The 25,726-nt window shown below is 35.5% G+C and overlaps 2 protein-coding genes and 1 long non-coding RNA gene across 3 annotated transcripts; 2 read left to right on the top strand and 1 right to left on the bottom strand.

The window, feature by feature from the left end:
• The first annotated feature begins 1,161 nt into the window (after window positions 1–1,161).
• LOC122304098 (alpha carbonic anhydrase 7-like) lies at window positions 1,162–4,085 on the top strand. Its single transcript, XM_043116143.1, has 7 exons — window positions 1,162–1,359; window positions 1,466–1,683; window positions 2,468–2,574; window positions 2,669–2,783; window positions 3,240–3,404; window positions 3,504–3,557; window positions 3,706–4,085. The coding sequence occupies exons 1-7, from the start codon at window positions 1,266–1,268 to the stop codon at window positions 3,793–3,795; spliced, it is 843 nt and encodes a 280-aa protein (XP_042972077.1). The 5' UTR covers window positions 1,162–1,265; the 3' UTR covers window positions 3,796–4,085.
• An 8,627-nt stretch (window positions 4,086–12,712) lies between these two features.
• Window positions 12,713–15,470, top strand: LOC122302185. The gene is made up of 2 exons (XR_006240391.1): window positions 12,713–12,913; window positions 15,163–15,470. It is a non-coding gene; the product is annotated as an uncharacterized LOC122302185 (long non-coding RNA).
• A 562-nt stretch (window positions 15,471–16,032) lies between these two features.
• On the bottom strand, window positions 16,033–18,147 carry LOC122304097 (ABC transporter G family member 10-like). Its single transcript, XM_043116142.1, has one exon. It carries the CDS (start codon window positions 18,049–18,051, stop codon window positions 16,174–16,176), a length of 1,878 nt encoding a protein of 625 aa, XP_042972076.1. The 5' UTR covers window positions 18,052–18,147; the 3' UTR covers window positions 16,033–16,173.
• Between the last annotated feature and the right edge of the window lie 7,579 nt (window positions 18,148–25,726).

The following is a 25,726-nucleotide window of genomic DNA, read 5'->3' as shown; positions in this document are numbered from 1 at the left end:
AATGTCACATTATTTGTTATACGCCAGTTACATTACATGAATGCCATATCATTTTTCTATGCATGTTTATTATTTACATGTCATGGTTACGTATCACTCGAATCTATCATTAAATATTTTTCAAGTTTAGTCATGTTACGTTCACGTTCACGTTCACGTAAAGTTAAGTTATTTTTTCAAGTCATTATTAATAAATCATGGTAATTCAAGACAAGATTACACCACTGTGTCAACTCTATGAGATGAGACAATAACACTAGTTACAACTCCGTGAGACAAGGACATTTTTACAACTCCATGCAACAAACTCAGACCTTGCCAGACAAAAAATAATGCCAGTGGCCGTGCACTAATACCCCAAATATGAATCATTACGCGGAATGCGTATGCAGCAAACTCAGGTCATATGCACATGCAATTACCCTAGGTGTTCACATTGCACGACCCATCTCATCAACATTTTTAACATGTTAGGAAATCTGGTTGAATCAAATAGTCAACACGATTTCGAAAAAATTAAGAAAATTAATAATCTAAGAGTTGGTTGGACCTTATGACCCATGCTTGCTTGGCCGTATTGGTTTATTCGTGTTTTATATTAGAACAATCTATACTACATCATATTCGACCTTATTTTATAATGTTAAAAAAAAATATATTTATAATCGTGGAGTTCACAAACATTGTATAATTCTTTTAAAAACAAAAAAATATGGTACCCAGTGAAGAAAACTTTGTCAATAACCTAATATAACTTTTTCAGACTTCTAAACAAAACACAAAAAATATTACAAATTTTTTAAATTTTAAAATAAAAATAATATTCCAGTAACTTTTTAACTTTATAATTTCTTTATTCAATTTTTCTCTCTCATTTTTTAAAACCTAATAAAATACCTTAATCCCAGATAATTATGAAATATTCTAATTTTCTCGAGCCCTTGTTAAATTATTTTCCAGGCTTTCACGTTCATTCGCTGGAAAGCCTTATATATCCAGGAAACTTCTTTCTTGGGTGTTGTTCAACGTTTACATTGGATTCTCGCATTCATACGCGTGAACGTGCACCCAACTCTGTAGAAAAACTTTTCCTTTTCGTCCGTTACTCTCGATCTACCTAACCTCTAGTACGTATCATCTTATATATAAGAGAGACCCCTGGCCTTTGTCATAGCATACCCCAAAGAGAAAATCAGTATTGTCTCTCTCCCTTAGCAATAGTTACCACTTTCAAAGAAACCCTTTTCCCTCAACATTTGCAAAGCATGAAGAATCAAAGAAAACCGATCTTTATAGCAAGCTTTCTAGTCTGCGCAATTCTTTTCTCATATTCTCCATCAACCAGATCTCAAGAAGTTGGTAATGCAGAACAATCATATGCATCAGTGCCCCTTGTTTTCTTTGTTATTGTTTTTCTTAATTTTGCTTGAGAGTTATTTAACAAGCTATAGCTTACATGGTGCAGAGAATGAGAGAGAATTTGATTATGTTGAAGGAAGCGATAAGGGGCCACGTCATTGGGGAGAAATCAGGAAAGATTGGGCAGCTTGTAAGAATGGAGGCATGCAATCTCCCATAGATTTGTTGAGTCAGAGAGTGAAATTGATTCCCAGGTCAGGGCAACTAAAAAGGAACTACAAATCTTGTAATGCCACAGTCAAGAACAGAGGACATGACATTTCGGTAAGGAAGCAAAGCTCCCAAACTTTATGAATTTTGTTTATTATATCCTTCAGCTATTACCTTCACTCATACATGACCTACATCAGAGATAGAACTCGAGTACCTTTTGTTCGCCCTTTGTTCTATAATCTGAACAGGAGTTCCTTTTGTTCGATTTTCCTACTTCCACTTTTTACGAATAAACAGAAGAAATAAGAAATTGCCCTTGCGCTGTCCTGACAAGTGACAAACCAAGACTTCATGTGAATGCAGGCTGTTGGCCGGTGGAGTATTTGCCAGTTGGCTCCTATGTCTGTGGGTGAGCAACCTACAGGGTATTGCTTCCTGATCCCAATTTGTTGTTTGTCAACTCCTCCCTTTAAACTTAGAAAAGGGAGTGGGGGAAGAACCTTTATAACCCAGTTCTTTTCACAACCGAAAAAACTGGTGCTCATGCTTAGAGGCGAGATCTAGCTAGGCACCAAACCAACTCCACAAGCTCTCATATCAGCTTTACTTTTTTTCCCCCATTCTGTAATTTTAAGAACAAAATATAAGAACAGGTGATATAAAGGAAAGCAAAATATGGATATTAAGAAGAAACTAGGAGAAAAAGTGATCCGGTTATGATATTCTGATCTATGGGTTTTTGTTTATTGAACTAGAATATGTTTAAGTTTGATGTTGAAGAAAAGAGGATGCCCTGGTATTACTTAAATGTTGATATGACATGCATTCGGATTAGTATTTTATGGGCCTGTCCCTGTATATGCCCTCAGACATTTTGTTTGTGTCACGGATGCAGCTACAATGGGTAGGTGATGCGGGATCAATACAGATCAACGGCACTGATTACTTTCTACAACAAGGCCACTGGCACTCACCTTCTGAGCATTCCATAAATGGCAGGAGGTCACTCTCTCCATATCTTTCTTCTTATAGCGGAAAAGTAGGAATTAATTGTTCAACAACAACAACATAATAAACATATGCGTTTCATTTTCAGATTTGAGTTGGAGCTGCATATGGTTCACGAAACCAAGGACCTCAGCGTGAAAAATAAGATTGCTGTTGTCGGACTCTTCTACAAGATTGGTCAACCCGATCCATTCATTTCAAAGGTGCCAATTCTCCGGCAACAAACTCATCTCGTATAATTATTATAATTATTTTAAATTTATATATAAAATATAATAAATAATTTAATTTTTTAAATCTTAAAATAAAAATAATATTAAAAAATAATATTAAAATAATATTTGAATTTTATAATTTTTTTTATCTAACTTTTTCTCTCTTTTAATTCTCAAAACCCAATAAAATCTTAACTCAAACTATTTCACTACTATTTATAAATTATTTTACAATTATTCACAAAATTATATTTCATTTCATTTCCCAAACATCACCTAAGCCTTGCAACATGTGAGAAGATGATCTGCATCAACATGAATATTTCTAATGATTTGTAAATTCACTGTCCGTGCCCACACATCATCATGGATCACATGATCCCTAGATATGTAGCTGATATGTTCGAAATGATTGACTATCATGCTTTTCGTCATGGTTTTCAGTTGATGAGAAATATAATGTCCATGACTGATAAAAGGGGAGAACGAAGAATGGGGGTCATTGATCCTACAGAAATCAAAATGGGTGGCAAGAAGTACTACAGATACATGGGCTCACTGACGGTTCCACCATGCACTGAAGGTGTCAGTTGGACAATCAATAAAAAGGTAAACACCTTAATTAGTATACATGGTCATTCCTTCTTAATGGGTTTTTAATTTTTATTTTCTAAATTAGTACTTGTTTCTTTTCAAATGTGCCCTCAGATAAGGACCGTCTCAAGGGAACAAGTGAAAATACTTAGAGAGGTGGTCCATGATGTAAGCAACGAAACTTCTTCCTTGAGATATTTTATGATTGAATGGCAAAAATCAATTGAAAACAATGTTGCAGCTTAGTCGACATTTGTTTAATTGCATCAAAATAAGCAGATTCTAGCTTTCTAACTTTTGATTTACTAAATGGCAGTACGCTGAGAGGAATTCAAGACCAATTCAACCCCTCAATCGTCGAGAGATCCATCTCTATGGTCCAAATACAAGAAATACAAATGACTAGAAGTAAAAGATCCCAAAGCTTCTGATGAGTTGTTCTGTCACTGCCTCCAGCTAATTATGTTTTCCACAATGTTTGATATTTAGGGCTGGTTTGAGTGGTGACTCAAAATATTTCACTACTATTTATTATTTTATCATTATTTTTCATTTACCTTTTACTATTTTGTATTACTATTCATCTACTATTAAATAATTTTTTCTTATTTTTTTACTATTATTTACAGAATATTTGAAATCACTTTACTACCCAAATACAACCTTAATGTTCTGGACAACATTTCCATTGGTTAACTATGTTGTCGAAGCTAGTCGATTATGGTAAAATGCACATATTCTTGGCGATCAAATAGAAATACCAACATTAGATGCATTTCTTATTCGGCATATAATAATAAAAGGGACATACTCTAGTTACCAAGGGTTTGATGTGGTTCGTCAGATTGTGAAATTACTTTTATTGTAACGTAAATCTGATCGTGAAATTACTTTTATTGTAACGTAAATCTAACGGATCACATGGAGTCATCCCAGTTTATAGATTATTTTTGTGTAATTTCTTTATAATTGTAGCAATACCTATAATAAAATAGAGAAGGAAATGAGTGATCAAGGGAGGGGACGCGGCTGATTGATCATATTGTGGTGGCATTTGGTATCAGTAACCTGGCTTCAGGGACTAAGCTAGAATTGAAAATTCACGGGGCCCCAAAGAAGCAAGCGTGTGGTTCAACTTTTTTTAATAGCATCATTACGTACTAACAAATGACATTTTGTTTTCACCGAAGTATGAAAAGAAAAAGAAGAAATTCATGACTAGGAAACAACATTTTTCAAGATTAGTAAGTACAAAGAATTCATGTAATTTTAATTAGTAAGTGTATAAAATAAAGTAGATGTAAACATATTTGTAAAATAAAAACACTTTAGGTAATTTTTATTTTTATTTTTTATGTTTTAAATGTAAGAGTTGAGAGACTTGCATATTACATGTAAAACATAAACAAAATGAAAAATTATGTACATCATGCTTTATTCCATTATGTAAAATGTGACATATTTATCACTATTTGATAATCCTTTATTGGATGTTTCTTTAATATCATCTAATGGTAATACATTTGCTACATCTTATATAGTGGGATGAAAGTGGGATGAGAGTGTGGTGTATAGCATGACCCAGAAAAGATAATATAACACCCAAATCCAACACCAAGTCCAAGCCAAGCATGAGTTCTATAATTCCTTTTTTAGGTTAATATGTACTGGCAGCCTATTTGAGATTTAATGAGTAATTTTGAAATAGGTTACAGGTCAAAAAATGTATTGGGGCGGAATATAGATTCTTTTTATTAGGCTTGATAATTAGGATAAAATATTTTGATATTTTATGGACCAAGTAGGACCTATTTGGTAATTGGCACCAAAACTTTATGGGACGAGTTTGATTATTTTAGAAGTTGAGTCGAGAAACATTATTATTTATTAAATACACAATTTATGAAAATACAGGCCAACTAAAAAAATTATTTTGGACTGCTCTTATTGGCCTCTCACATTTATTAAGCCCATTCACTATCCAAGACTCGGGTCAAAATTTTTGAGACAACCCTACCCAATTACCCCAAGGCCCAGACCCGTTTGCTCTAAATCATGAGACCCATGGTCTAGTTTAGTTATAAACTCCCTATTATGCACGTCTTCCACCAGGGCTCACAGCAGCACACGAAATTTCAACCTTTCTCATTTAGCTAGGGTTTTCATAATACTGAAGGTTACAGTTCACAACCACTGCCACCCTTAACCTAGGACTATTATCACCATCCTCCATCTCATATAACCACCTCCCTATGAACCAACATGAAGACCCACACTGCTGCACAATGAGACCATCACAAACTCAAAGTGAAACCACCATTCCCCCTCCCTAGCAGAGGATCCAACCTCACCGTGCACGTTTGGGTCTAGATAGTGCCACCTAGTTTCTCCTCGTAGCAACCACTTATCGACATCATTGAGTGTAGCCCTAGAACCAATCGGAAGCCACCTAGCTCTATTGAAAGAACTATAGGAAATGCAAGATGAATGCCACCAACATAACCATGACTCAGCTAATCTGAGTGGCCAACAAATCCAGAATGGCTCAAAAGAAAAGGGAACAAAAGTGGGAGCAATGAGAAGAATGAAATAAAGTTGTAGCATGCAAAGGGACCAACGAGTCCTATCCTTGTTTTTGTGTTCTTTTATGTTTTTGTCTGTCATTTACAACACACTTTGTTTTTCTTTTGTTGTCTTTGTATAGTTTTGTCATGACATCAAATGTCTTCAACTATTCATGTATAAATACTGAACTTGAATGTATAGAATATACACTGATCCATGATAAAAGACAAAGAAAAGGTTTTTCTCTAAAAGCTCAGCCATTACAGTTCTCAGTTTCCATTCTTCAGTAGTAGCATAGTATTGCAACTTTCTGCTTTATCTTTTCTTATATGATATCGCAGCCATGGCTGATTCCAACAACTCCAATGTCAACCAAAACACAAATCCAAACTCAAATATCCCTGATCCATCTCAACTAAACAGTCCCTTTTTTCTTGGCTCCAATGACAGGAGCCCTTCTTGTTGCCCAAATACTTGATTCCATCAACTACCACTCTTGGGCATGCTCAATGAAAAAAGCACTTCGCATAAAAAGAAACTTAGATTTGTTGATGGTAGCATTTGGGAACCATCTTAGGCTAATAGTCCATTGATGGATCATTGGCTTCGATGCAATGACATAGTTATTACTTGGTTGCAAAACACTATGTCTGTTGACATCAAGAGCAACACTCTTTATGCTAAAACTGCTCACCAACTATGGAAGGAACTTGAACAACGACTTGGTCAGCAAAATGCTTGCAAGATCTATGAAGTGAAGCAAGGTATTGCTACAATAATGCAAAACCAAGACACTGTAAGTATGTATTACTCTAAATTAAAGACTCGGTTAAATGAACTGATGAACTATGAATCTAGTCCTAACTGCACATGTGGGGGTTTAAAAACAATAGTGGATAACCAAGAAAGAGATTGGGTAATGAAGTTTCTTATGGGTTTAAATGACACATACAAAGCCTCAGATCCTTCTAATCAGACATTTCCCTAGCCTAAATGAAGTGTACTCCATAATTTAACAAGCAGAAAAGAGGTGACAGATTTCTATAAACACCTCAGTTGGTGATTCCATGGCTATGATAGCAACTGCTAGAGATATGGGAAGGCAAAACATCACATCTCAAAGAAAGTATTATTGCACCTTTTGTAAAGTGCCTGGACATTCCTTAGAAAGGTGTTTAAAACTAATCCTTAGAAACCAGTATGTAGCCATTGCATAATGCCAAGCCATGTTGTAGAAAAGTGCTTCAAACTCCATGGCTATCCACCAGGCCACAAGCTCCATGGGAAGAGAAGACCAACATCTGTAAATCAAGTCACTACTCTTATGGCATCTAGACAAGAGCAAATCAATGAAAACCAAGTAGCACTCACTCAAGAGCAATATTCACAGCTAATTGCCTTGCTCAAATCACAATCCAAACATTCTTACACACCATCACTTAATCAAGTTCATTCCCTCAATCATTCTGAACTTGACTTATCAAAGATATTTGGTATCTTACTGTGTCTCTCAGCTTGTAGCATAAACACACACAACACTTTTGATATATCTAGGATAATAGACATAAGGGCGATAGACTACATGGTCTACTCAACCTCCTTCTTCACTACCATAAAAGATGTTGATGCATATTCTGTAGCCCTTCCAAATGGTGAAACTATCAATGTCCCTTATGTTGGCACAGTGAGGACATCAAAATACTTGACCCTACATGATGTGCTTTATGTTCCGTCTATTTCCTTTAATCTCATATCAGCTAGAAAACTTAGCCAAAAAATCAAGATGCTGCCTTATTTTTCTACCTAAAACTATTTTGTTCATGTCCTTTTAACTTGGAAAAATACTGGAATGGATGAAGTGAGGAATGTCTTGTATCACCTACTAAGGAATGAAGTCTCTCCTACAGCCTTAGTTGAAGTTCTACCCTCTCTAACCACCAACACTGTCATTTCAGCTTCTGTCATCAAAAACCATGAAAATTTTAGTCTATGGTACCATAAAATTGGACACCTCTTTGATTCTAAGATGAGTTTGATTAGCAAAAATGAAATTTCTAATTTTGATGTCACCCCTATACACTACTCAGCTTGTCCTTTATCAAAATTACATAAGCCCCCATTTCCTATTAGCCATCACAAATAAGAAATATGTTTTGATTTAATCTATTGTGATCTTTGGGGCCTTGTAATGAGATTAGTCATGATGGATCAAGATATTTTTTTGAGTATAGTTGATGATTTCAGCCGTTGTAACTGGGTATATATGTTAAAACTGAAATCTAATGCAACTGGAGTTTTACAACAATTTTATGCAATGGTTGAAACCCAATTTGATTCCAAAATTAAAGTGTTTAGAAGTGATAATGGAGGAGAATTTCACATGAAAGATTTTTATTAAAAAAAGGGCATAATCCACTAGACAATCTGTGTAGAAGCGCTTCAGCAAAATGTTGTTGTAGAAAGGAAATACCAACACATCTTGAATGTAGCTAGGGCCCTAAAGTTTCGAAATAATATTCCAATGAGATACTGGAATGAGTGCATTCTCATTGCAGTATATCTCATAAATAGAACCCTCTCACCATTGCTTAAAAACAAAACTCCTTTTGATCTTCTTTTTAAGACCAACCCTTTTTATTCTTACCTTAGGGTCCTTGAGTTCTTGCTTTTGCCTCCACTCTAGTTAATAATAGGCATAAGTTTGACCCTAGAGCTAGGAAATGTGTATTATTGGGTTATCTTTTTGGGGTTAAGGGCTATAAGTTGCTAGATCTAGAGACAAAAAGGGTTTTCATCTCTAGGAATGTAATCTTCCATGAGAAGATATTTCCTTACAAAAATGAGACTACAACCACTCCACATAACTTGCCAAGTCTAACTACATTGTCCTTTCCCCAACCACTAGATAATTCTCTTGACCACACCTCTGATTCATTTGATCTTGAACTTGAACCAAATGTCAATATAGAAAATGCAGCAAGCACTTTAACCACAAAAAACTTACTAGAACCTCTAGGAGAACAAGCACATGTAAGTTCCACCAGTCCTCACATGCCAAGAAGGTCCACCAGAGAGAAGCATGCCCCACTGTACTTGCAAGACTTCATCTGTCAACAAGCGTCCTCACTCCCCCCCATTCACAAAAGTTAAACAAGAAGAAAGGATAAAAACTTTCAGGTAATGCCTCTCCTCTTGATGCTACTCTCTCTTATCATAAACTATCCAACACACACAAAGCCTTTGTTGCTTCAATCACCAAGGAAATAGAGCTATATATACCTATGAATAAGCTGCCAAAACTCCTGGTTGGTGCAAGACAATGCAAGCTGAAATGGAGGCCTTAGAGATGAATGACACTTGGATAGTAGTTGATTTGCCTCAAGGCAAGGAGGCTATAGGGTGCAAATGGGTGTATAAAGTCAAGTACAATGCAGATGGAAGTGTTGAGAGATATAAGGCACGGTTAGTGGCAAATGGGTACACACAACATGAGGGTTTAGATTACCATGAGACATTCTCTCCTGTGGTAAAATTGGTGATAGTAAGAACATTACTTGCTGTTGCAACTGTTAGAGGGTCGAATTTGCATCAATTAGATGTGAACAATGAATTCCTTCATGGAGATTTGGATGAGAAAATTTATATGGAACTTCCATCAGGATATGTTGATGATAATTGTGCAAAAGTTTGCAAACTTCATAAGAGTTTGTATGGATTAAAACAGGCATCGAGACAATGGTATGCCAAGCTCTATGATTGTATTGTTAAAAAAGGTTTCAAGTAGTCAATGGCAAATTATAGTTTGTTTACAAGGTCAGTGGGAGAGTCCTTCACAGCTATACTTGTCTATGTGGATGATATCATTATAGCAGGTAATGATATGGACATTGCTTATTCTCTCAAAACTTCCCTGCATGACAAATTTAGGATAAAAGATTTGGGTACTTTGAAGTACTTCCTTGGCTTAGAAGTGGGAAGATCAGAAAGAGGGATTTGTGTATGTCAAAGAAAATATGCATTGGACATATTATCTAACTTAGAAACCATTGGAGTAGCACCTGTTAAGATACCTCTAGACCAAAATAGCAAATTGCACAAAGATCAAGGTGCTCTGCTTAGGAATCCGTCTATTTACATGAGGCTTATTGGGAGGTTTCTCTACCTCACCATTACAGGCCAAATTTAGCCTTTTCAGTCCAATTACTTAGTCAATTCATGCAAGCACCAAGGGTCCCACACTTGAAGCTGCTCATAAGGTGCTAAGGTATATAAAGAGGGTTCTAGGCCAAGGGTTATTGTACTCTTCCCAGTCAAACCTACAACTTGAGTTGTATTGTGATTCAGATTGGGAGGCATGCCCAGATACACAAAAGTTTATAATAGGCTATTGTGCCTTTCTTGGTCCATCCCTAGTGTCTTGGAAATCTAAGAAACAAAATACCATCTCTAGGTCCTTAGTTGAGGCTGAATATAGGGTTATGACCTATGCTTGCTATGAACTAACTTGGTTAAGGTTTTTTGCTTCAAGATTTTGGCAGATCATCCTTAGGTAGCTTTGTTATACTGTGACAACAAGGTTACATTACACATAGCATCAAATCCAGTATTCCATGAACGAACTGAATACATAGAACTCGATTGTCATTTGGTCTATGATAAAATCCAAGAAGGAAGTGTCATTACTAGGCATGTAAATAGTGGATCACAATTTGTAGACATTTTGACCTACAAATTATTTTATCACGTAATGCTTATCTGTTACATAATATATTCTATCACATATTGCTATATGTTGCAAGTATGTTATGTTACATATGTCATCTATTATATGTATGTCATGTCACGTAATATTCACTGTTACATCTTATGCTATGTTATAAAATATTGTTTATTATATGTTATGTCATGTTATGAAATGTTGTCTATTACATATTATGTCATACTACGAAATATCTTTTATCTCAAAGTACGTCATGTTTTTCATCTTATGTTCATGTCATGTTACATTACGTCAAGACTTCTATCATTTTGTTTCATGTCACGTTTTGTCTCTACTACAATTTGTGCATCTCGAGAATTACTTTTCAAATCATGTCATGTCTAGAATACTCCTGATGCAATTACTATGATTGTCCATGCATCTCCATTTGTAATTTATGTGAGGTACTTTCGGCGTAATCACTTTGATTGTTAGAATATCTCTACTCAAATACTCATGATGTAATCACTCTAATTGTCAGAGTATTACTAGGTACTCATGATGTAATCATTCTAATTGTTAGGGTATCTTATTTAAAATACTAATAATGTATCATTCTGATGGTTAGAGTATCACTAGGTACTCTTGATGTAATCATTCTGATTGTTAGGATATCTTATTTAATGTACTCATGGTGTAATCATTCTAATTATGTGGAATTAGTTTGATTATTCACTATTCCTAATGAAACCACTGGCGAAATCATTTTGATTTTCAGAATTCATTTCACATTCATGTTACATCTAAATTCATGTTCATGTTATATTCAAGTTCACATTGTTATGTTCAAATTCATGTTCATATTATGTTTCAAGTTCACGTTCAGTTCATGTTCAATTTCAATTCAAGTTCAGTTATATTTACGTTCATGATCAAGTTTTGTTTATTGAACAAAGTTTCAAATTCATGTATTTCACGTTCATGCTATATTCAAGTTCAAGTTCATGTCATGTTTAAGTTCACGTTCATGTCAAGTTTCAAGTTCACATTCATGCTATGTCAAGTCAAGTCTTAGTTTCAAGTTATATCATGTCAAGTTTAAGTTCAATTCACATTTCAATTCAAGTTATGTCAGCTCATGTCATGTTATGTCAAGTTATATTATGCTTAGTATTAACTTTGATTGTCTATTCATGCCTTTACTACCATGCATGTATCACTACCTATGTGAGAGTTTCCTGTTAACTTACTGAGATTTGTAATAAAATTTTACTATAATAGTTACAACTACCATTCTCCTCAAATGGTAGGCGATGTGTTAGGATTAGAGTAGGGAGCAAACACTAGTAGACTGGACGTTGACTAGACGTCATAGATGCGACGCAGAGCTTACAACCTTCATAGTTAGGTTTTTGGATAGTATTCTAGTATCGTTAGTCGAGTTACACAAGTTACTCGATGAACTAGCCCAACAATGTATTTTGGTAATATAATTATAGAGCCCGGTCTCTATTATTTTGAGATTACAGTCTTCTGAGACCTGTACTGAATCGTGGATGTTTATTTTGTAAAGTATGCATGGATTATGTTTTAACCATTTGGAATGTTTTAAGTTTGGTGTATAGTATTGCTCAAAAAATAATTATTTACTGCAAATATTGCATAATGTTAGATGCATGTTAGGAACATTGCATCTTATATGTCATGAATAAGGACATGTAACCTTGTGTTGCATGTCCCAACACTTCAGATATCTATCCTATCCCAAGCGGAATCTGGGGTTCACAATTTTTCTAGTTGAAATTTTTTAAACTTTATGGTGCAATAAAATTGTTTTGTGATTTTTGGATACCAAGCAGGCCAATGGGAAAGTGTGCCACGTATAAAGTGCCAAGCTACCTCAGCTAGCTGATTTTCCCATCATTTGTAATGCCCATTAATGCCTAGGAAATATGGTTGGACTAGTTCACTACACCTGGTTTATCTCTCACCATCCATTTGGACATAAATCACTATGTGGCAATAAAGCATATTGACAAAGAATGAGTAAAGGGGATGCCAAGTGCATCTCACATTACCTTCTGCTCAAAACTGAGACAAAAAGGTCTTATGTTCCTCTGCTCTTCTTCCTCTCATGCTCTCCATTTTCAGTCGGATAAGTTACACAAAAATCCTCCTAGAACTAGTGAGAAACAGAGAAAGAGTAAGTGACTAAGTGAAGTGAGAACACTAGGCTTTTTGCCGCAAGTTTCAGCATAAAGTAAGTTCAATCTCTCCTTATTATTTTTGTTGGTTGAATGATAAATGTGTTAGTGAGTTATTGGAAGACTTTTCTTAAAGAAAATAATAGAATTGTGAAGTATATGATGGCTTCAAGTCTCGGTTAGCATGTCTTGCGAAGTGATTAACTAGTTAGATTTCTATGACTTGGATGGTGGGTACAAATTGATCTGTTTGAGTTTAGAAATGGAGTATACTACTTGGTTGTATGATTTTTGCTTGAAGATCCTCAAAGTATTGGAGCTTAGAATTCCATATAGATTTAGTATATTTCTTGGTTGGTGTCTTAAAGTTGAAGATGGTTGATTCTGAGTTTAATCTTCATACATCTTAGATTCTAATGAAGGATATAATGCCTACGGATTCAAGTTTGGCTTTTAAATGCTTTCATTATTCAATCTAAAAGGGAAATTGTTAAATTTAAAGCATAAGCATGTTATACGATCAAGTGTATCCAAGTACATTTTCAGTTTAGCCTTAATTTGAATATATGGTTTTCTTTCAAAATGTGTTTCTGTTTACTTGTTTATTGGAAATTTGTATATTCAAGAAGTGATTTCAATCATGTTTAGGTTTGAAATTTTAGTGGTTTTCATGATTCAAACATTAAATGCTCAAAAGGAGTAAGAATCACTAAGTGAGGTCACGGTTTGATGTTGGATTTTCATGGTTGTGTAAAGTGTCATTTTTTTTTTGAAAATTTGATCTTTTATTACTTGAAACAAGTGAGTGAACTAGCTGTTGAACTATAGTTTAGAATATGAACCCAGAAAAATATTGGTTAAATAGTGAAATGTGTATAGTCAAGGGTTTTGGTGATGACATTATTCTTTGGAATGATATATGAAAATGACATTCTTAAGTCCATTAATGGATTTAGATTGATAATTTTATGAAGCTTGTTATGAAGCTTGTGAAGTTTGTTGATACTTGGGTTCGAATTGCAATTATTATAAGTTAAGGGGTTAAAGTGCAATTTTACTAAGTTTTGGAGGTCCAGTATGTTTTGACCCTATATGTTTATTTGGGGATTTTCCTAACCATAGTATATATATTTGTTTATTTATAGCCTTTGAAGATATATCTTTTAGTAAGGAAGTTTATGTTGGCTTCTAATTTACCCACAAATTGTGTGTATATATATGTCTTTATGATACATCTTACTCTTTAATGTTTATCCATGCTCTAAACTTTTGAGTGATGTCTCAAATGTTCATAACATGATTATTTTATCGTCACCCATCAAGCATAAGTCTAGCATAAAATTATTTTTTTCACAACCAAAGTTTTGAATATCATAGCGGAGGCCGTATCGGTCAAGGTACTGGAATGAAATATTTCGGTACCAGTACCGGTACTGTTTTATATGCCGTTTCGGGATAGTCGATATATGAATAAATTATATATAAATACATATATATAAATTGTAAATAGCCTGGTCTAAATTAGGAGTAAAAAATAAGCTTGCAATTTGAAAAAATGGAAAAAAAAATAAAGGCCAAAATACCGGCCGGTACGAGCCAAAATATAGGCCGAAATATTGGCCAATATGGTCAGTATTTGGGACAGTATGAAACAGATGTAATACCTATACTGGACCAGTGGCCGGTACGGAATATACCGACCGTATCGACAGATATGGTACGATATTTAAAACACTGGTCACAACCCAAGCTAGGATGGGGATTATCCTACTATTCTAGTAGAACTCCTTTGTCTTGTAAAAATGGAGTAGACTCCCCTTGGTTGAAGAAGAACAATCAATGACTTTGAATGTGATGGTCTCAGAGCAAAGATAAGAGCATTCTCGTTTGTGGGTGCACTAGAGTACTCGTGGTGAAGGTTGTTACGAGTTGCTTGAGTATTCTTGAGATGAAGTCAAAGACGGGCATTACCTGTCATGTAGTGGAGATAACCAGTAGGTAGGTGCACACGATCTAATGGAGAACCGCAAGGTACCATAAGTATGAACAAGAAAGTATACAAGATTTTTTTATGAAAGTAATTACTCTGTTTTTGTCAAAAAATCTAGATGGGAGAAAAATACGCTTTCTTTTGGTAATGCAATTTCATGTCATTCATGCATACATGTTCAAGTTTATAGTAAGCCATGTTTATATTATTTGTGTTGTATGCATTTAGTCTAACTTACTGATGAAAGTTTGAGAAATCTCATCATAGTAGTCTCCCACTATGATTCCCACTCTAAAATGGTAAGCGATGTTGCAGGACATGGAGTAGCGTGTCCCAATGAGGAGGAGCATACGAGGTTTTATGAAGTAGACTGATGTGGAATGGTCATGATGTTGGATGAAGTTGTTTATCGTATTTTTTTATTTTGCAGCTGTTCATTTGCTTATGGAAACTGTGGAAGACAAGGTTGTACCTAAGGAGTATGATACTCCATTAAAATGACTTAAGTTCTTTGTTTTATATTTAATTTGATGGATTATGAGCAAGTATAGTTAGTGTGTTTTAAAGGTATGTAAGAATTTGGGATGATAGTTTATTCTGGTACAATTTACTGATTTGAATTATTTTTTGGCTGCGATTATTTCATACTGCTAGAAGTATATTAGATGCATTGTATATTATCTGTCATGTATGTGATAGTGTAACCAGTTAGCATGTCCCGATGCTTTGATTCTAGTAAAATTCCAAGCAAGGATTGGTGCGTCCCATTGGTCCCAAATCCAACGTCTGAAAATTTTTGGATATTCTACAAATTAGACTTCTAAGTTTTAGGAGTGACTTTTAGTTTCTCAATATTTTCTTTCAATCTCCAAGAGTGACTTTTAGTTTCTCAAAGTTATCTTTTTGTTTCCAACAATGTGTCCTTTAATTCTTTTCAAGAGCGACTTTATGGTTATGAAGTATTTGAAGAGGTGTACTAAGGGTCTTATATGCCTATTTATAGGTTGGTATTTTAAGAGTAATAGTACTGAAAGCTCTTCAATTGCATTTGTCCGATAAATTTATCCCTTTCACTTGGAAGTCTTCATTGTTAGCAGTAGCCCAACTGGGTTTTTTACGACTGCTATGAACTAGAATGTCGAGATATATACTACGTACTGTGATAGGGTTCGTGATAACACTGAGTTGGATAGCCAAACATCGATAAGATTTAGCTGCAAAACGATGGCCAGCCACCAATGATAACTGCAGACCAGTATATATGTTGATGTTTACGAGGACAGACAAAATTAATCTAGACCTTTCCCTCGATTGTTAGAAAGCTTTTTAGGTTCTGGTTCTGTTTGATTTGTACCATAGAACTAGAAAACAAAGAAATCGGTATCCAAGGACGTACCCCAGCATCACACCTAAATTACTCCACTTCAGTGACTCTACCAAACCTTGCTGCTTCAGAAGCCCGTCACCATACAGATAACATTGCCCTTCTACACTCTCCAAACATCTCTTCTTTCCCTTTTCTCCTCCAAACTCATTTATCATACAACACTCAAATGGGTACTTAAACAAACTCAAGTAGTGCATGAAAATCCAGTAATAGGGTATTTCTTCTTTGGTTATGAAATACCCAGAAAAGAGAAAGAAGGACCCCATAATCCCAGTAATTAATGATGTCCCCATGATGAAATTTGGCACTAGTGTACTGAAACACAGAACGAATGAATTTGCCATCAACAAAACCATCCAAGACACCAGTGAGAAGTAGAGAAAACTATCCATATCCCTTCTCAATCCAACAAGCCAGTAAACTGGGGTGGAGTATAGAAGAGCCACTATCAGGAGGAAAGGGATGAACACAAGAGTGTTTGCTATAATATAAGAAGAGATTCTGTATGCTCCTCTCAAGGTTTCTCTCATTAAAATCCTCCTCTCCCGCAAGTATATAGGGAGGCCTTCAGTTGTGGAAGACAGCAAGAAGTTGAGGCTGAAGACCAGAAACCCAATTTGAGTTTTTAGCTGTGATACACTTGGTTCATTTCTTGCACTTTTAAAAATAGTCCCAAGCACAAATCCAGCAAGTACTGCCTGAATGATTCTTACAACAAAGAGCTGTTTTGTTCTAAGAATGTTTCTGGAGAATCTCTGGCTCAGTATCAAAACTTCCTTGAAATGATTATTAGCGTAACATATCTTGTGCTCTTCATCATAGCCCCCGTTAGGATTCCCTCTGATATGCTCAAATTCTTGTTCAGTTTCTTTGATTTCGCTTTCTGCCATATCCAGAACCAATCTTTCGGCCATCTCAATGGCAAATTCAAGCACATTAACATGCGGAGGAACAGAATGACCAGCAAGTACAAGCAGCCGCTCCAGGTGATGCAGCGATCCATGATGAAGAACGGCTCCATTTGATAACAAAAGAATTTGATCAAATAGCTCAAGAATCCGGAAACCAGGTTGATGGATGGTTAATACGATCGTTTTACCTTGCATCATAGCCATGGACTTAAGCAAAAAGGCGACATGAAGAGCTGAGCTTGAGTCCAGTCCTGATGTTGGTTCATCGAGCAGAAGAACAGCTGGATCATGCACCAGATCAACGCCAATTGAGACCCTGCGTTTTTCACCACCCGAGATGCCACGCTTTGATTCATTTCCAATCCTGGCATTTTCGACATGCTCTAGTCCAAGATCCTTCAGTAGCTCTCCCACTCGTGCTGCGGCCATTTTGAACCCGCCATGTAACCTCAGACGTGCACTGTACATGAGTGTTTCTCTGACAGTAAGAAATGGGAAGAGGGATTCATCCTGCGTGACATATCCGGATACTCTCTGAAAGTATCTAGTATTCATTGTCTGCTCATTGACCAAAACATGGCCTGATACTCTACTCAGCGGGATCATTCCGGCCAGTATTTCCAACAATGTTGTCTTACCTGCCCCACTTGGGCCGGCAATGGCCATGATCTCCCCGGGCTTCGCTTCACAACTCACATTCTTCAAAATGTATGCTTTATTGGGTGCCTTCCCCCAACAAAACCTTTCAGTTTCATCAAATCGGTGACATAGTCTGTAAGAAAGTTCTATGGTCTTTATCCGATAATGGGTCGCACTGGGTAATTCCATTGGGAACAGAAGGCAATGAATTATGCAAACTAGGAGGAAGAGAAGGAGAAGATGAGTTACAGAAGCTGGCTCTTCCATTTAACTCCAGCCACAAATCATATATATTTATCAGCATGCAAACAGTGTAAGCTCTCTTTTTCTGGCATATTTTTTTTTTCTCGATTTAAATTCATTGGTACAAATGCAGACTAATTCTTCAAAATAGTGTGGCGGTTAATGCATCTACCCTCTGAGCTCAACTTGGCTAAGGGGCGCATGCATGCCAGTTGGTGCAGTAGGGCTTTCGTGTGAGCATTGACACTTTCAAAATGTCGAAGAGACAGTGCATGTAATTTTTTCGTGGTGGGTTCGACTTGGTGTGGGGTTGGTGCGTTGCTTGCCTCATCCCATGTGAGTATTAAGTTTGCAGTTATTTCATCCGTCTGAACAGCCGTTAATTGCATTTTGGTAATACCAAGGAATGGGGATAAGGTTAAGGGCAGCTGCTGGGGGGTTGGAAATGGACTTACATATTTCTTTCTTTAAGCCCAATAAACTATATACCCATTTGAATTCAATAGATCATAAATCTGAACGCTCAGTTCATGGCCTGAAAGAGGGGGTGGAAACAAAGAAAAAGGATCTAAATTAGCTTCTGATTGATTCAGTCTCAAGTAGTTATGATTATCATTAATCCGACAAATGTAATACTTTGACAGCATAACTTCACTTCTCACGGGAGCAACGTTCAAAACTTGTTGCTTTCCTTTCTTCGTTTCCTTGTTTTAGAAACAAAATCGGGTGGTACTTGAAGCTATACACGGATTCATGATATTTTATGTTTAGGGGCACTCAATGGGCTCTAAGAAATCAAACTAATTAAATAAACACGAGATTAATGAAATGTATAGATATTCGTAGTACAGTACTACTCCCTCTTAGCCCAAACCAAAGACCAATTACTTATATATTATCAAGCCCCACCCATCATCGTCACTCTTCCACCAACCACAATTGTCCGAATCCGGGATTTTCTATTTTGTATTTTTTACATCAGACTACTGAAACAGATACATTGCGTCTGCAGCCTAAAATCCTTGAAGTACCCTTTTTAATCTTTTGAATATTATATATTATAATGTAAACAAATTATAAGGATTAATTTAATATTAGTCATTTTTAGCTAAAGTACTCAAGCTTGAAATTCATAATACCTCACTCCCAATCAGAATTTTGGTTTGAAACCCTTCGTGCTTTGGCCTACTTGAGATTTGACCATTTGTGTGATTTTTAATAACCCTAATTGCTAACGGTTACTAAGAATGAGGCCATTCCGCCATTACAATTTCCTTCCATCGTTACTAACAAAGGACACGTGACTTAGCATTGACAAAAGAAAAGCTCTTCCTTTGGTCTTCATGTAATGCCCTAATGGAAGACTTAAACCACATGATCTATACTCTAAAAGAACTAGTGAATGATACAATTGGAGCCCCAATGGAACCTTATAAAGAGCAAGAACTTCTCAAACTTTATAAAGAGCAAGAACTCCTCATTCTCAAGCAATATAAAATCTCATTCACTACCTACTTTTATCTTTATCATATGGGCTATTACAATCTTCCTTCTTTAAATTCTCGATGCCCTCGTTGGGCATGTCCGTTGTAGGTGTCATGGCTCAAGTACTCCCATATTTTTAGTTGAGATAGACTTTGATATCATTTGTAACACCTCAATAGAAGACCCAATCCAAATGGCATATACTCCAAAAAGACTAGTCAACGATCCAATTGGAGTCATATTAGAATTTTATAAAGAGGAAAAACTTCTCCTTCCTAAGCAGTATGAGACCCCATACACCACCTACCCTTATCTTTACTTTATGGAGTATCACAATTCATCTCCGGCTGTGTTACCGTAATCTTCTCCACTAGCCTATGACAAGCCATGATTCACTCCATCATATATTCTTTCCACTGTAATTAAAATACAATTGTTACTTTCCATGTACAGCAGCTTCTATAGAATGATTCTCCTCTTTCTTTGATCTTGATAATGACAATTTAAATCAATACAAGTCCACATACAAAAAGATAGGATTTTTCATTACATGGTATCTAGAGCCACCGAAGCTTCGACATTGGAGTCCTATACTATTTCTTCAATCTTGCAAGCTGATGGCCTTATAGCTCTTACTTTCTCTCCTGCTAAAGCCAACCTACCAGAAAGCTCTATCCAACTAGCCTCCAAAAACTACTTGCTATGGAAGGTGCAACTGGTTCTTGTCTTACATGGTCATGATCTCCTTGTCTATGTTACAGTGAAATGCCTTGGCCATCTGAAACTGTTATTGGTTCTAATGGTCTATGACTGCCTAACCTACTGTCGTATGATGTCTGCAAATTGACCAATTGATTCTTGGCCGGGTCAACAGCTCTCTACCTAATGCACCTCTTTCCTAGGTGACCAATAGTGACACCTCCCATACTACTTGGGAAGTGTTCGAAAACTTGTACGATTGCCATATCAAAGACCGTGTTCAACAAAGGAAGGCTGGACTTCAATCCTTTTCTAAGGGAGCTGAGTCCCTAGAGGATTATATTCATAAAGTCAAGTTCTTGGCTCTCTCACTTAGAGGTGCCAAAAAGCCAATGGATTAAGATGAATTCATTAGATCTATTCTCAGAGATTTGGCTCTGAGTTCAATCCCATTGTTAATGCAATTAATGCTCGAGATGTGTTTCCAACCTTGAAGGTGTTGTAAGTAAACTTTGTGATGAGGGTTATTGCTATGCAAACCACTTCCTCTGCTGCTACCTTTTCCTCTAACAAAGGAGGCTCTTATTCTGACAATCATGGTGAATGTGGAATTCATGGTCATAATCACAACACTACCTCACAGCATTAAAAAAAGGGTAGTACTAGTCAGTCACATGGGACTGCTACAAGTGGCCAATCACAACTAGGGGTGTAACTGATACAGTCCGGGAGAGGTCAGAGACAAGAAATTCTGATCCATCATTTTTTCTCAACCAAACCATTATCTAAAGGCCAGGCCCATAGCTCAAACCAAATGAAGCCCTTGGTTGGTGACTGAACGTCGTCGTCCAGGTGTATACCCTAATCCCTTTTAGTTTTTGATTTCCCCAAGTTTCCCTCTACTTAGATGTAACAGCCCGCTATAAATTCAATGGTGGAATTTCTATAGACTTTAGGAACCTCGTAAAAACTCTATAAGTTTTCACGAATCGATTAATTGTAAAGGTTTCAGTCTGTCACATAGTCAGTATTATCACTCACTATGGTGTCAAAAATGAAATTTTAATTGATTGAGATATTTAGAAGTTTCAGAATACGTAATAGTCTACGCCACTAGACTCAATTGATTATTTGGGATTTTATGGTGCAATAATCTATTTTCATAATTTCGGACGAAACGCCTATTCGAAACTGTGAATTTATTTTTAGGGGCACTTCGGGGTTGAGTTTTAGTAAACGATTTTCACTGTAGGTTAATATGAATATTTAGGATTTTTCAGAACTAAGTTTATTACGTATTTTTTTGGAGTGAATAGTAACCTCGATAAGCGTACTAATGTAGTGTTTTCAAAATCACAATGTGGAATATCCAAATTAGGTTAGAGAAGTTTTATTTGGATACTTGGCAAGATCTTAGCCACATATAATGAATAGTATTAGACACTTGGCATAAAGAGAAACCATTAGATGGATTTATGAAGGAAATTAAGGTACGAGATCGTGCCACCTAAGCAAAACCTTTTTCATTTGATCAACCAAGTTGAGCCAGATCAAAGAGGGTTTCAACTCTAGTGAAACCCTAAATGGTTAGAATCCAATTGAAATCCCAAAAATTGGTTGAAACCGAAACCCTAAACGGTTTCCCCAAACTCTAAATTGGCATTCAAACCCTTTTTGATCCAATTTCTAGCATTATGTTTAATCACTTGATTAAATCACTTTCACATGCTATTAGTTTCTCAAATTATTGTTATGACATCATTATCCAACCTTTTAAACCTTAGAAACTTATTTGGGTCAAGAAAAGTTGGATTTGGGTTTGATAGCATCTCAAACCCTAACCAAACCTCCTTTAAACCCCAAATTGAAGCCCACTTGATTGAGGCCCACCAAGGCCCACGAATTTGGCCAACTTGGAAAAATGTCTTGAAGAAGTTTCCTTCCCCACATGGCAGACCATCCACTGCCCTTGGCTGCCCCAATAGTGCCTTGATAAGATGGAGAAACCCACCCCATCAACCTCCATACCTCACAGCTTCTGCAGGTAGTCCTTTACCCTCTCTGTTCTCTACTTTATGTCACATAGCTACCTCTAATTAATAGTCATTCAAGCCCATATCTTCCCCCTCCAGAAGTCTAGAGTCGTGCAAGACACACTTCTTTCCCTTTAATCACTTCTTCACCCCGTTCTTAGAGAAAAATCCAAAAGAGCTCTCTCGGGCAGATTTCTGGGTCTTATTGCGTGGAGATTTTAGACCCTTTGTAAGTATTTTCACATGATAACTCATTCATAAAAGTTGTTCCTCTTTGAGTATAGTTTCTGTAGATATATTATTCGTATCATTCCATGGTCATTTGGTTAGTCAAAAATATTTTTAACCATGGAAAGGTCATTCTGGGCATGAAACTGGAGAGTATGTTATGTTTTGGAGTTTTTGACCAAGCTAATAGACATATCTTCAAAAATTTTATGGAGTGTTATTAGCATATTTTTATGAGTTTCAATTCAGGTTTTGTTGCATGAATAAAGTTTTTGATGATAGATTTTCTTAGATCTAGAAACTTGAAAACTGGAAGTGGAAAAACAGTTTTTATTTGGAGACAGTTTGAACGTTCCAAGATTTAATCTTACTCTAAAGGCTTTTATATTTTTATATGATGATAATAAGTCTCTTATTTTCATGTTAGGATGTTAGTTTGAGGATATTTAGTATTAGTTTCAAAGATATGATTTTTCTATGCAAGAGGATTTTAGTTAGGCCTCAGATTTGATATTTTTGGGTTAGGTCCATGTTTTATTGAGTTTTAGCCATGTGATTTTAATTTTGATGGTTGGATATTCTTTAGGACACATTTTTAAACAATGTGATGCTTTATTTCAAATATCTCACTTTCTTAAGCCATTGATCAAGAGATTTATCAAAGCTAGTTGAGGAAAAAGTTTCTGTTTTTGGACTAAGTATAAAACCAAAAACTCCAAGTGTTATTTTGTGATTTTGGTGATTTTAGTTTGATGATTTAAAGCACGGTTGATCTTAGGATGATGTTATGAATATGTTAGAAGTAAGATTTGATTTTTTGGAATTCTTGGAGATGTTTTGATTTGGGGTCAAAACTTATGATTCAAGTGTTTGGATCTTTTTACAAAAAAATTGGTGTTGATTATTAGCTTTTTCTAAATGGATGTTTTAAGTATGGTTTTAAATTTAAGATAGGAAGATTTTTATTGTAAAATTTTGGTTTAAGCATGACTTTTAAAGTTGGAAGCAATTGCAACAAAAATCAAGAGAAATGGTCTATGGATATTTCAGCAACAGCATGTTTTCTATAGTTGTGGTTTGTTTTAAATTTTTCTGAATTGATATTTGATTTTGGGACAAAATTTACATGAGAAATGTAAATTTTGAAAATTTTGGAGTTATGATGTGAAATTCTTAAGTTAGGGGTAAAATGGTCATTTTTTCACATGTAGAGGATAAAATGGTCATTTTATTCTAAGTTGTCTCTTTTACACATTTCTAATTATTAGTAATTAAATTTCTAACTTTTAGAATATTTTCTTACAGTTTCTCGTGTTTTGCACTTTATTTTTATAGGACATGACAAACAAAGTAAGTTAGCTTCTAACTTACTATCAGTTTACTGTGTATGTATGATGGGTAAGTGAACTACAATTTATGTATGTATTTTATCATATATGTCATGTCATGCCACGTCATTACATATTTATCTGTTATGCATAATTTATTTTGTCATGAATATTTATCTATTACGCAATCTATTATGTCATGTATTGCTGTATGTTATAAGTATGCCAAGTTAAGTATGCCATATATTACATGTATGCCATATCATGTAATATTCACTGTTGCAAGTATGCCATGTCAAGTATGATAACTGTTATATGTTCGATCATGTTATGAAGTGTTTCTATCTTAAGTAAGTCATCATGTCTTTCAAGTTACGTTTAAGTCAGTTATGTCTTGCATACTCATGATGTAATCATTATGATTGTTAGGGTATGTGTTTTAAAATACCCGTGATGGAATCATTCTGATTGTCAGAGTATTACTAGGTACTCCTGGTGTAATCATTCTGATTGTTAGGGTACATGTTTTAAAATACTCGTAATGGAATCATTCTGATTGTCATAGTATTACTACGTACTTCTGGTGTAATCATTCTGATTGATAGGATACGTGTTTTAAAATACTCGTGATCATTCTGATTACTAAGGTACGTGTTTTAAAATACTCATAATAGAATCATTCTGATTGTCTGAGTATCTCTGATGGAATATGTTGGGCAGAATCATTCTGATTGTTCAATATTCCTGATGAAATGACTGGCAGAATCATTTTGATTGTCAAAATTCAAGTTCAAGTTCATGTTAAGTAAAGAAGCAAGATTCCAAGTTTATGTTAAATCAAGTTTCAGATCAAGTTCATGTTATGTTATGTTATGTTATATTCACGTTCATGTTCATATCATGCTATGTTCACGTTTATGTTATGTTCAAGTTCACGTTCATGTCATGTTATGTTCACGTACATATTATGTTCAAGTTCAAGTTCATGTTATGTTATGTTCACGTTCACATCATATCTCAAGTTCACGTTTATGTCATGTTATGCTCAGGTTTATGTTCATGTTTATGTTATGTATGTTCATGTTCATGCTATGTTTCTAGTCTATGTTATGTTTCAAGTTCACAATCATGTTATGTTGCTAGTCCATGTTATGTTTTAAGATCAAGTTCATGTCATGTCAAGTAAAATTCAGTTTACATTTCAATTCAGGTTATATCAATTATGCCATGATATATGTCAAGTTATACCATGCTTACTTATGACTTTAATATGCATTCATGCTTTTACTGTCATGCATGCATCATTAAACTGTGTGAGAGTTTCCTGTTAACTTACTGAGATTTGTAATCAAATCTCATTGTGATAGTCCTAACTACCATTCTCCCCCCCTCCCCCCGAATGATAGATCTTGTTACAGGACTCGAAGGAGAATCAGAATCTGACCAACTAAACACTGTTGAGTAGGCTACGGTGCGACGTCAATGATGGCATAGTATTTAACTTAGGTTACTACTTGTACTTATGGAGTTGTATCTCTAGTACTCTTTTGATCACAACCATTTTGGACTAGTGTTGTGATTATGGCTGTTTAGTATTCCTTTATATATGAAGTATGTTTCAAATATTTGGGATATGTTTAGTTTGGTGCATAGTATTGCTAAAGAAAAAAAAGAGATTATCCAATGCGAATATTGTATAATGCTAGATGCATGTTAGGAACATGCATCTTATATGTCATGAATGAGGACAAATAACCTTGTGTTGCATGTCCTGACGCTTCAGATGTCTGTCTGATCCCGAATGGAAATCTGGGGGTGTCACATTAGACACCTCTCTTCCCTATTGATAATCATCCCACGTTCTAGCAGTTACATTCCTCTTCTCACTTTTTAATTTTTGTATCTCTCATTAGACTCCCTCTCATC

The sequence above is a fragment of the Carya illinoinensis genome, chromosome 3 (genome assembly GCF_018687715.1).
Source record: "Carya illinoinensis cultivar Pawnee chromosome 3, C.illinoinensisPawnee_v1, whole genome shotgun sequence".
NCBI lineage: Eukaryota > Viridiplantae > Streptophyta > Magnoliopsida > Fagales > Juglandaceae > Carya > Carya illinoinensis.
This window is presented reverse-complemented; position numbering and strand designations above follow the sequence as displayed.

Bases quoted from the DNA above. Each gene is read 5' to 3' on its own strand.
- LOC122304098 (XM_043116143.1), top strand. From the start codon at position 1,266: ATGAAGAATCAAAGAAAACCGATCTTTATAGCAAGCTTTCTAGTCTGC. The intron at 1,684-2,467 runs GTAAGGAAGCAA...TCACGGATGCAG, and splicing joins ACAGAGGACATGACATTTCG to CTACAATGGGTAGGTGATGC. The intron at 2,575-2,668 runs GTCACTCTCTCC...TTTCATTTTCAG, and splicing joins CATTCCATAAATGGCAGGAG to ATTTGAGTTGGAGCTGCATA.
- LOC122304097 (XM_043116142.1), bottom strand. From the start codon at position 18,051: ATGGAAGAGCCAGCTTCTGTAACTCATCTTCTCCTTCTCTTCCTCCTA.